This window comes from Amblyraja radiata, chromosome 29 (assembly GCF_010909765.2).
Source record: "Amblyraja radiata isolate CabotCenter1 chromosome 29, sAmbRad1.1.pri, whole genome shotgun sequence".
NCBI classification, from domain to species: domain Eukaryota; kingdom Metazoa; phylum Chordata; class Chondrichthyes; order Rajiformes; family Rajidae; genus Amblyraja; species Amblyraja radiata.
In genome coordinates this window covers 3,426,350-3,438,844 of record NC_045984.1, presented here as the reverse complement: position 1 = coordinate 3,438,844, position 12,495 = coordinate 3,426,350, and the positions used below count along the sequence as shown (strand labels likewise).

Sequence of the window (12,495 nt, the reverse complement as noted above, 5' to 3'; positions counted from 1 at the left end):
CAGCCTCTTGTGGCTGGAACTCTGAAACTCCAGCCCGGCCGTGTTAAACTGAGTTCTTCTGTCAATCTAAAGTCAACTTGACTCAAATACTTGTTGCTGTTAAAATCAATTCTTTATTCAGCTGAGACTTGTCTCTTGAACCTTCCAACACAGAGCTGATGCTCTGGGGCGGGTCCAGAGAGGATTAACTTTAATACAAACTCATGGCATTTATATAGGTATTAGACATTTCAGATACAGAGGGTATGACAAGCTAGTAACCAATCATCTGAGTCCTTCTGGTGATTTACAACATCAGTCACATGATCCCCTTTCCCTGGCCTCTTTACTGCCTTCGTTTGCCTGTGGTATAACTTTGCTTATTTTATTTCAACACAGCAAAACCCCAGTAGGCCCAATTATCAAAGACCACTCCTCAAAATACAAGATATGTATATAACACAATGATCGCACAAGTCATACACACTTCCCATACCAAGAAGAAAGATATTTCTATAAATCTAAACAAGTCTAATGTTTACATTCCTACTAAGACAATACATTTCATAATTAGTTTTACTACAATTTCACAGTTTGAAATAATTGTACCTATGTCTTTAAAACATTAATTATATAAGTTTGCTGAATTACAGTTTCTAAGTTCAAAACCCATACACATCCCAACCAAGCATACACGGGTCGTAAATCTGTCAACTTACTTAATAAGTGTTTGGTGACAGGATATAGCTTCATTCTTAACTCACAGCCTCCCCTTTTCCTGCTATCTCTGGGAGCTGTATTTCCAATCTCTCTACAAGGCCTTTTACAAATATTACAAATTATCTTCTTCTCCAAGCAACTACTCCCCTTCACATACATCCTAATTCAACATAGCCAAGGGCCTATTATCTCTCAGCCCTGAACTATATCTCAAACTCAGCACAAACCTCACAGCTTAAGAATGTCCATAAAGAAAAGAGCAATTGACCTCTGGCCTAAGAAGAGGCCCCTATTCATTATCCATTCACCAACACAAAGTCATATCAAATACAATTTCCTCCAGTGCTACAAAACCTTAAGCTTTTCTTTTGCAAATTACCTAGCTTATATAAAAGTCACTATCCAAGCGGTTCTATTTATATAATATTTCCTCAGCCGGAGCTGGCAGATCCGTTCCCATAGCCGACTTCCACGGCCGACTGTGGGCCGGTATCTCGGCCCAACAAGGCAGTGACCTCCAATTAGGGTTGCCAACTTTCTCACTCCCAAAAAAAGGGACAAACGGTCAAAATATGGGACAAGTTCCCGACGGCAATTCGTTGACCCACTCGGCTGGGTGAATGATGAGTTGGCCCGGGTGCTGGACTGCACACAAAGCCCAGCCGGCGGGCCAGCTGAGGAGTTTTGGCCCATGCGACGTCCAGAGCTGCCAAGTAGTACAGATTTTCTGTTAATTTGTATGGAAATGCGATAAGAATACTGATGTACAATTTTGCGTTGTTAAATACAGATTTTTTTTAAATTGGCCCGACTTCCTGTTTCATTAGCATGCCACTCGCCAATGGAAAAGTAATAACCCGGTGAAATTGACTTAAGATCTTGCTGCTTAAAAAATGCAAGGATATAAAAATTCATACTGTACCTCTACAAATGATAGCAGATCTATTAATATTTTAAATATCAAGATCTGGATGATTATTTTTGTAAGCTTTGATCTGCCTGTCCCGCTCCAGGTTTAAACAGAGTGCTGTCAGTTTAACGCACGGGAATTTAAACGAAGAGCTGTCGGCTGCAGCGCTGTGGGTTCCAAATATAGTGCTACCGGCAAGAGCACTGTGGGCTTTAAACATAGCGCTATGTGCTTTACACATAATGCTATGGCCACAGCGCTATGGGTCACAGATTGTTCGGGAAAATTCTCGTATAACAATGAGTCTTTGGAATTCTCTTTCTCAGTGGAAGTTGAGCCTTTGATTATTTTTCAGGCAGTGGTAGAAATCTGGATAAATCTAGTGGTGAAAGGTTACCAGTGGGATTGCAGTTACATTGGGATTGGCATTGATTTTACAGAATGGTGGGTGGGCTCAAGGGGGAGAGATGGAGGTGTGGAGAGGATGGAGAGGGGAGGGAGAGAGGGAGGGAGGGATAAAAAGGAAGGAGAGCGTGGCTTCCAAAATGGCTTCTTCATCATCATCTGGTGCTAAAAGCAGGAAGCAGCCGTTCAAACAGCAGTATACAAAGAGATGGCAATGAATGTACTGTCATGTAAGGTGCCTAGAAGACATGTCAATTGGTAGCAAAGTTATGCATTCTTGTACTCTTACATAAGTATGACCGCACATTAAAAAAATGGCACCGTGTAAAAATACTGATTTTCAGGTACTAGAATACTGAAATGCTCTGACAAAACTTGGCAGCTCTGGACGTCGCGCGCAAAGTCTGGCACCCCATCCAACTTATGATCAGATTATTGGTCATGAGAAGGAGGAGTGGTGGTGTCGGCGGTAAGCGAAGGTCCGAAGGTCGGACAGTTGACAGGGCTGTAAACCAACAGGGCCATGGGCGAGGCGCTGCTGCTGCACTCCATGGGCTGCACTAGGTCGGGACGGATGAGGCTGTGCTGGATGCGGCACTCCGACCAGACAGTTCCCTCGACCTGAGTAGTAGCAGTTAAACATGGGACAAGGGCGGTCCCGTATGAGACAAACCAATTTAACCTAAAATACGGGATGTCCCGGCTAATTCGGAACAGTTGGCAACATGACCTTCAATGGTCTGTCAAAACGGATAATCCAGAACCTGTGGACCCAAGGGTGCTGGAAAATAGTGGTGGACCTGCATTTTGAAGGAGGGAGATTCATAGTTCACCAGCCATAATTCCATGATATTTCCTTTCTTTTTCTTTCATGAAAGCATCATTATATATATTCTCAGTTCCCTGCTGTACTTCAAATGTTTGATTCATGTGGTAGTTTTTGATACAACAGTGTCTATGAGATAAAGGGATATGGATCAGGTACGGGCAGATGAGATCGTAAATTCATAGGTTTATAGGTAATTGGAGCAGAATTGGGCCAGTAGGCCCATCAAGTCTACTCCGCCATTCAATCATGGCTGATCTATCTCTCCCTACTAATTCAATTCCTCATAACCCTTGACACCCGTACTAATCAATAATCTATCTATCTCTGCCTTAAAAATACCCATTGACTTGGCCCCTGCCGATCAGTTTAATTTAGCATCATGTTCGGCATTAGCCTTTTACTCAACTGTATGCGGGCAAGTATTTTACAATTAATACAATACAATTCAATTTATTGTCATTTGGACCCCTTGAGGTCCAAACGAAATGCCGTTTCTGCAGCCATACATTACAAACAAATAGACCCAAGACACAACATATTTTACATAAACATCCATCACATTGCTGTGATGGAAGGCCAAAAAAACTTTTCTCTCCACTGCACTCTCCCCCCCCCATGTCAGAGTCAAAGTCAAAGCCCCCGGCGGGCGATGGCGATTGTCCCGTGGCCATTAAAACCACGCCGGGTGATGCAAGGCCGCACACCGGGTCTTGATGTTAGAGCCCCCGGCGCGCGCTCGCAAACTCCCGCGGCCATTCCAAGCCGCGCGGGGCGATGGTGTAAGGCCCCGCTCCAGGTGCTCTTCAACCCCGCAACTCGGGCGGGAGAAGTCGCCGCTGCGGAAGCCCCGAAAAGCGGTCTCCCTCCAGGTACCCGCGGGCTCCCGGTGCCGCCCGCCAAACCCGCAGTTGCAGCCTCCGAATCTCCTGGGGTCGGGTCGCAGCAGCGTCCACCACAGCTCCACCCGCTCTGGACTCGGCCAGCTCCGCGACGGTGAGTAGTTGGCACCAGAGCCCCCGGTTTTCCTGTTGGAGGCCGCTCCTCGTTGCAGCCCCAACGACAACGGAGACCCGACAAAGAAAAGGTCGGGTCTCCCGTGCAGGGAGAGATTTAAAAGTTACCCCCAACCCCCCCACACCACCCCCTCCCCCCCCCCCACACACATACCCCAACAAAAATAACAAAAACTACATAAAAACATAGACATAAAATAATAAAAACGCAGACGGACCGCAGAGGCCGCTGCTGACGAGAGTCGCGCCGCCTACCGGATATTCAGTGCACTTGTGTACATGTGACAGTAAAGAACCATTGAATCGTTAAATCATTGATCATAATAATGTAATCAAAATAAACTGCGAATGCTGGTTTATACCAAAGATCGACACAAAATGCTGTAGTAGCTCAGCCGGTCAGGCAGCATCTCGAGATAATGAGTAGGTGACGTTTCTGATTGGGGCCCTTCTTCAGACTGATTCTAGTAGGGAGAGCAGGTGGAAAGACTGGAAGTGTAAAGAGGAAAGACAAATCAAGGCAGGCAAGAGATGACCTCAGCTGAGGGGGTTCCCTGATAGGCAGATTGTTGAAATTTGTGTCTATCTATCTTTGCTGTAAACCATTGATCATCCTTGGGCTACAAGGTTTATTCTTGGAAACATAAACGATATTGAGCTTATGGTAATAACGCACATTAAAATTTACCCGACGGAAACAAGATGTTTGGTAAGTGTAAAACGAGTAAATTGTAGCACAAACTATGGAAATTCTGCTGTGAGTTGACATATACTATCACTATTTTGTTTGGCTCTGATATTAAAATCAACGACACAAGTTTAAGTTGTTTCACAGATATATATCAAACAGGAAGTACTGGCAGCGAGAGTCGTTTCAATTTTGTTTAAGACTGAGTTTAGAAAAAGCTCGCGCTAACTGAATTGGTTTTAATTTAGTTTTTGCTGTCTGAGTCATAACTACGGTTTGTTTTCATACCAAGTTTGGAGCGGTTGGGCCCTAGCAGCAGGTTCTAGATTTTCCATTGTAAAAACAATAAAGCTTTTCTTATGTAACTGCTGTAATACTGTTTAACAAAGTACACTCCTGCCCTCCACGCCTGCTAACACTCCGACCTGTTCTCTTCCCGTACTCTGCCTGATTCTCCATTTCATTCCATAAGTTTAGTTTAGTTTAGAGATACAGCGCAGAAACCAGACTGAAGAAGGGTCTCAACCCGAAACGTCACCTTCCTTCTATCCAGAGATGCTTGCTGCCTGTCCCACGCTCCAAAGGCGTACAGGTATGTAGGTTAATTGGCTTGGTGTATGTGTAAGTTGTCCCTAGTTTGTGTAGGATAGCGTTAATGTGCAGGGATTGCTGGTCGGTGCGGACTCGGTGGGCCGAAGGGCCTGTCTCCGCGCTGTATTTTTAAACTAAACAAGTTTCATCGGTTGGTTTGCTGGATTCTAATCAAATTAGCCTTAACCAATTAGTCTGTTCACCTCAATTACTCCATGTGAAATAGAATCTGGATTAATCTACTGGACCTCTGAAACCTACTCGACCGTCTCATACAATCATTGCTCAACTCTGCATCCCCATTTACCCATGGTATCCCTCCATTCCATCACACAGTTCTAGTGAGCTTATTTAGCTTAGTTTAGAGATACAGCACGGAAACAGGACCTTCGTCCCACCGAGTCCGCCCGACCAGTGATCCCGGTACACTAGCACTATCCCACAGGCAAGGGACAATTTATAATTTTTACCAAAGCCAATTCACCTACAAACCTGTAGGTCTTTGGAGTGTGGGTGGACGCCAGCACTCCCGGGAAAACCCACGCGGTCACAGGGAGAGTTTAAGTTCAGTTTATTGTCACGTGTACCGAGGTACAGTGAAAAGCTTTTGTTGTGTGCTGACAAGAGAACGTACAAACTCTGGACAGACAGCACCCGTAGACAGATTCGAACCTGGTTCTTTGGCGCTCTAAACCAACATCTCTACCGGTGTGCCACCCAATAAGTTATACAATATAAGTTGTAAGCTGAGGGGTTAGCTATCCTTGGCTGGGTCTAAAATTAATCAAGAGTGAAGAGTGTTTTATTGTCATATGTCCCAGATAGGGCAATGGAATTCATGCTTGCTGCAGCACAACGGAATATGTAAACATAGTACATTAAGGGAGATAACATAACATCGCCTATTGGATCAAGTGTGTACCTCAGCTGCTGTTATTTGTATGGTGTGGGGGTCTCAGATTTGTGGTTTGAATATAATGGGATGTTTTATTTTTCCAATCTCTTGCAGGGTTGCTGGAATTCATGTGAACATGTTGAAGAGAAAGAAGCCTCATAGGTAAAGGAGAGCATTGGGGCAGAACACAGGCCAGTGTGGATATTCTTGTGGGCTTTCACTTGCTGCAACATTGCTGTGACACATTCATAATGATATCTGATTCATGAGCAGTCCCGTGGTACCAATGGGCATTCACAAAATGCTGGAATAACTCAGCAGGTCAGGCAGCATTCTTGGAGAAAAGGAATCGGTGACGTTTCAGGTCAAGACCCTTCTTTAGACTGAGAGTTAGGGGAGAGAGAGGAAACTAGGGGAATGAAAAGGTACAAAGAAATAAAGGTATGAAATGAATAAATCAAGGCCAGCAAGGATGACCAAGGAAAGGTTGAGCCCACAATGGTCCATTGTTGGCTGGGAAAGAGATGATAATGAAGGGGTACGAACACTGAAATTAAGCAAGACGACAATGAAACTGGTAGGACGGCTAGGGCGGGGGAGGGACAGAGAGGGAGGGAATACAAGGGTTACTTAAAATTAGAAAGAGTGTAAGATTTAATATGAGCCTGAGGGGTAACTAAACAAAGGGTGGTGGGTGTATGGAATGAACTGCTGGAGGAGGTAGCTGAGGTAAGTAGAGGGCGATGACTCAACCAGCACAGGTTTCACGGGGGACTTCTCCACGGGCCTCATGGGAGATTTTACCATCAGCACCGGCCCCACTGGCGGTTCTTTCTCAAGTGTAGAGACAAAGTCCTGATCCCAGAACCACCCACAATCTGCTGTCACATGTCCATCGTTTAAACAATCGCCTTCACAGGGATTTTTTATTTTTGGTCTCCAACTGGAGGCGTGGGTTCGGATTCCACTTCTGACACCATGTGTAAAGTGCGGTTGACACTGAGTCATAGAACTTCATAATAAGTACTTTAATAAGAATACATACAGAGACCATAGCAACAGGTACTGTCGGCTCAAAGTTGGTGTAACCCCGACATGGATTAGGGATCGGGTCCTAAATAGCAAAATCATACGGATCAAATCAGCAATAGTGATTGATCTCCAGGTAGTATCACAAGAAACATTTAAACAGGTACATGGATAAGACAGGTTTAGAAGGTTATTGGCCAAACGCAGGCAGATTGGACATGTTGGCCGGCCTGGGCAAGATGGGCCGAAAGGCCTGTTTCCACGCTGTAAGTCTCTTTGACACTATGACTCTAAATAAATCAATATTCATACCACTGGGTTGTAACCTGCCCAAGCGAAATATGAGATGCTGTTCCTCCAATTTCCCTCTGACAGTGCAGGAAGCCCAGGACAGAAAGGCCAGTATGGGAATGAGAAGGGGAGTTAAAGTGGTTGGCAACTGCGAGATCAGCGAAACAAATCGGGGTCCAATGGATCTCTGCTGCATTCAGGAACTGAGTCCATTAGAAGTTGTATGTTTGTACCATACCACTGGATACAGGAATAATCTGGATTAACTTCAAAACACTCTCAGATGTTTTTTACAATGCTAAATTTTGGAATTACGTTCGGTACAGGCTTTGTGAACTGAAGAGTGTTTTCCCGTGCTGTAACTGTTCTTTGTTAATGATTTAAATGAAGGGATTAAAAGTAACATTAACAAACGTGCAGATGACACAAAGCTGGTATGCAGTGTGAACCGTGAGGAGGATGCTATGAGGATGCAGGGTGACTTGGACAGGTTGGGTGAGTGGGCGATGCATGGCAGATCCAGTTTAATGTGGATAAATGTGAGGTTATCCATTAGGTGGCAAGAACAGGAAGGCAGATTATTATCTGAATGGTGTAAAGTTAGGAAAAGGAGAAGTACAACGAGATCTGGGTGTCCTTGTACATCAGTCACTGAAAGTAAGCATGTAGGTAAAGCAGGCAGTGAAGAAAGCTAATGACATGTTGGCCTTCATAACAAGAGGGAGTTGAGTATAGGAACAAAGGTCCTTCTGCAGTTGCACAGTGCCCTGCTAAGACCACACCTGGAACTACAGGAAAGAGGACACAAAGTGCTGGAGTAACCGGGCCAGGCAGCATCTCTGGAGAACATGGACAGGCGATGTTTTAGGTCGGGACCCTTCTTCAGACTTTGTGGTACGGGGGGGGGGGGGGGGGGGAGAAAAATGGAAGAGAGGATAGGTAGAATAAAGCCTTTCTGGTGAGGCAGAGGGTCACTTGCACATCTTCCAACTCATCTACTGCATCCGCTGTTCCAGGTGTGGACTCCTATATATCTGCGAGACCAAGCGCAGGCTCTGCGATCATTTAGCTGAACACCTCCGCTCAGTCTGCCTAAACGTACAAAAGTTATATCTCCCGGTATAAACACTTTAACTCCCCCTCTCATTCCCACACTGACCTTTCTGTCCTGGGCCTCCTCCACTCTCAGAGTGAGGCTCGGCGCAAATTGGAGGAACAGCACCTCATATTTCGCTTAGGCAGCTTACACCCCAGCGGCCTGAATTTTGATTTCTCGAACTTCAAGTAACCCTTGCTTTCCCCCTCTCCCCAATCCTAGTTCTCTGACCAGTCTGACTGTCCTCCTGATTAAGTTTTATCTTTATATGCATCGTTGTCAACTTCCCCTAGCTAACAATGATCTATTGTACATTTTCCTTGACCTTTGTCCCTTTTGATCTCTTGTTTTCACACCTTACACTGCCATATCTCTGTGTCTCCCTCTCCCCTGAATTTCAGTCTGAAGGAGGGTCTCGACCTCAAACGTCACCCATTCCTTCTTCAATCCAGAAATGCTGCCTGTGTTACTTCAGCATCAAGTGATAGATGGATACAGGTAGGTGATTGGCAGATGGGTGGACAAAGGCCAGAGATGTGAAGAAGACAAAAGGCTGTGAGATAAGGAGAGAAAAGGAGTAAAATATGAAGCCAGGCGAAGGGATATAGGTGGAAGAGTTGATTAGTTGCTCAAAACTGTAGAATTCAGTGTTCATAGTGTCTGAAGAAGGGTTCTGACCACAAACGTCACCTATCCTTTTAGTCCAGTGATGCTGTCTGACCCACTGAGTTACTCCAGCACTTTGTCTCTATCTTCAGTGTTCATACCATTGGTTACAGAACACTTCTTAACATTTGTTTTCTAATGTTGGTGTCTTCAATTATTGTTGATTAATTGCCTTTAATAACCAGGTTTCAGAATAAGGGGTAAGCAAGCCATTTTGGACTGAGATGAGGAAAAACGTTTTCACCCAGAGAGTTGTGAATCTGTGGAATTCTCTGGATGTTTTCAAGAGAGTTAGATTTAGCTCTTAGGGGCAATGGAATCAAGGCATATGGGGAAAAAGCAGGAACGGGGTACTGATTTTGGATGATCACCCATGGTCATATTGAATGGAGGTGCTGGCTCAAAGGGCCGAATGGCACCTATTTTCTATGTCTATGCTTTCTGACCCACTGAGTTACTCCAGCACGTTGTGTCAATCTTCAGTGTTCATACTATTTTTTACAGAACACTTCATAACAATTTTTTTTGTTTCAAATGTTGGTGTCTACAATTATTGTTGATCCTTAATTACCTTCTAGCTGGTGGTGAGTCACCTTGTTGCATGGAAGTGCTTTTCTAATGAAGGCATTCACACATTGTTCCAGGGTTAAGAGTTTCAGGATTTGGACCCCGCGATACTAAAGGAGCCGCAATGTGTTTCCAAGTCAGGATGTTGTGCATTTGTTGGGGGTCCAGCAGGAGCAGGTGTTCCTATGTTCCCACTCCCCCTGTCCATGCTGAGAGAGATGTGGTTTTGTGAGGTGCTGCCAAAGTAGGCAAATCCAGTGCATTTTGTGGATGTTACAAACTGCAGTGACAGTGTGAACCGCTGGGTGATATACCAGTCAAGCAAGCTGCTTTGTCATGGATGAGTTTAGTTTAGAGATACACCGTGGAAACAGGCCCTTCGACACACCGAATGCAGCCTGACCCTCTGAGTTACTCCAGCACGTTGTGTCCATCTTTGGTGAAAACCAGCATTTGTTTCCACTGTTTCAGTATTCTGGTAACCTCACCTGCATCTTTCCAAAGCCTCCACATCCTTCCTGTAATGGGATGACCAGAACTGCATGCAATGCTTCGAACCAAAAGTCCAATAAAGCTGCATCATGACTCCCTGATTCTGATACTCAATGCCCCTAGTAATGAAGGCAAGCCTTCTTTACCACCGTGTTTAGACTTTACTTTAGACTTTAGAGATACAGCATGGAAACAGCCCAGCGAGTCCATGCCGACCAGTCGCTGGTCCAGAGTTGACCCCGAGGACCAGAGGACATCAGTTTAAGGTGAAGGGAAAAATATTTTATAGGAATCTGAGGGGTAACCTTTTCACACAAAGTGTGGTGTGTGTGTGGAACAAGCTGCGGAGGTGGCAGTTGAGGCTGGGACTATCAACATTTAAGAAACAGTTAGACAGGTACATGGATAGGATGAGTTTGGAGGGATATGGACCAAACGCGGGCAGGTGGGACTAGTGCAGCTGGAACATGTTGGCTGGTGTGGACAAGTTGGATCGAAGGGCCTGTTTCCACACTGTATCACTCAATGACCCTGTGAGCAACGATCACCACATACACTAGCACTGTCTTACACACCAGGGAAAATTTTACCACTTACGAAAGCCAATTAACCTACAAGCCTTTACATCTTTGGAGTGTGGGTAGAAACCAGTGCATCTGGGAAAACCCACATGGTCACAAGGAAAATGTACAAACTCTGTACATACAGCACCCGTAGTCAGGATTGGTTCCAGGTCGCTGGGGCTGTAAGGCAGCAACTCTACCTCTGCTCCACTGTGTTGCCTGTTATATACGCTCCCATAATAGTTGGTGGGAATTAGAGGAGGAAATATGTTGGGGATCACAGAGTTTAAAGAATGATAAGAGTCATGTGAAATGGTATGTGAATTTAACAGCTCTTTATATTGGGATCCCATAGAGTAAAGGGCTTGGGCAGGGTGGAATTTGAAATTGAAATCAGGGCATCTTAATATATGGAGAGCTCTACAACATAGAGTGTAACACTGTGCTGGTGATATTGGTCATCTCCATTAACGATTTGGATGATGTAGTTAACATGGTTAATAAATTTGTTTGTCACACCAAAATTGTTGGTAGAAAGGACGGTAAGGAAAATGATCAAAGTTTATAAAAGCATCCGCTGAGGAATGGCAGATGGATTTTAATTTAGATAAATGCGAGGGTTGCATATTGCGAAGTCAAACCAGGGCAGAACTTGCACAATAAATGGCAGGGACATGGAGAATGTTATAGGAAGGAACTGCAGATGCTGGTTTAAACCGAAGCTGAAGTAACTCAGTAAAGGGTGATGATTCGGGTCTCCGCTGAGATGCTGCCTGTCCCGCTGAGTTACTCCAGCTTTTTGCATCTATCTTTGGAGAATGTGATAGTGCAGGGACACTTGGGTATAGAGTTCCCTGCAGGTAGTGACACAGAAAGACAGGGAGGTGAAGAAGGCATTTGGTACACTTGCCGTCATCGGTCAGGGTATTGAGTGTCGGAGTTGAGATTTCACCGTTGCAGCTATATACGACGTTGGTGAGATCACATTTGGAGTATTGTTTGCAGTTCTGGTCACGGAGCTGTAGGAGGGATGACATAAACCTGGAAAGTGTGCAGAAAATATGTTAACAGGACTCGAGGGCTGGAGTTATAAGGAGAGGCTGGATGGACTAGGACCTTTTTTCCCTGAATCGTAAGAGGTTGAAGGGTGACCTTACGGAGGTATCCAGAATCATAAGATGAATAGATAAGGTGAATGGTCACACACTTCATCCTAGGATAGAGGGGTCCCGACTAGAGGGCACAGCTTTAAGCTGAGAGGGGAAATATTTCAAGGGAAGCTGAGGGGTAGTATCTTCATGCAGAGTGTGGTGTGTTCATGGAACGAGCTGCCAGAGGAAGCTGTAGAGACAAGATGTGCAAAAGAAAATGTGTGAGGAAGGGCCCCGACCCAAGGGGGGAACTCATTGAAACGTACAGAATAGTGAACAGCTTGGATAGAGTTGATGTGGAGAGGATGACTCCACTAGTGGAAGAGTCTAGAACTAAAGGTCATACTGTAGCCTCAGAATTAAAGGATGTTCTTTTAGGAAGGAGATGAGGAGAAATTTATTTCGTCAGATGGTGGTGAATCTGTGGAATTCTTTGCCACAGAAGGCTGTGGAGGCCAAGTCAATGGATATTTTTAAGGCAGAGATAGATAGATTCTTGGTCAGTATGGGTGTCAGAGGTTATGGGGGAAGGCAGGAGAATGGGGTTAGGAAGGAGACATAGATCAGCCATGATTGAATGGCGGAGTAGACTGGATGGGCCGAATGGCCT

The 12,495-nt window shown here is 45.0% G+C and overlaps 1 protein-coding gene across 2 annotated transcripts in view; it reads left to right on the top strand.

Annotated features, from left to right (window-relative positions):
* LOC116989256 (spindlin-1-like) overlaps window positions 1–12,495 on the top strand; it is a 126,476-nt gene that overhangs the window by 77,955 nt on the left and 36,026 nt on the right. For both annotated transcript variants that reach the window (XM_033046449.1, XM_033046448.1), the window contains one exon: window positions 6,145–6,192. In XM_033046449.1, coding sequence (XP_032902340.1) covers window positions 6,167–6,192 — 26 coding nt within the window. In that variant the 5' untranslated portion in view covers window positions 6,145–6,166. The remainder of the gene's footprint in view (window positions 1–6,144; window positions 6,193–12,495) is intronic.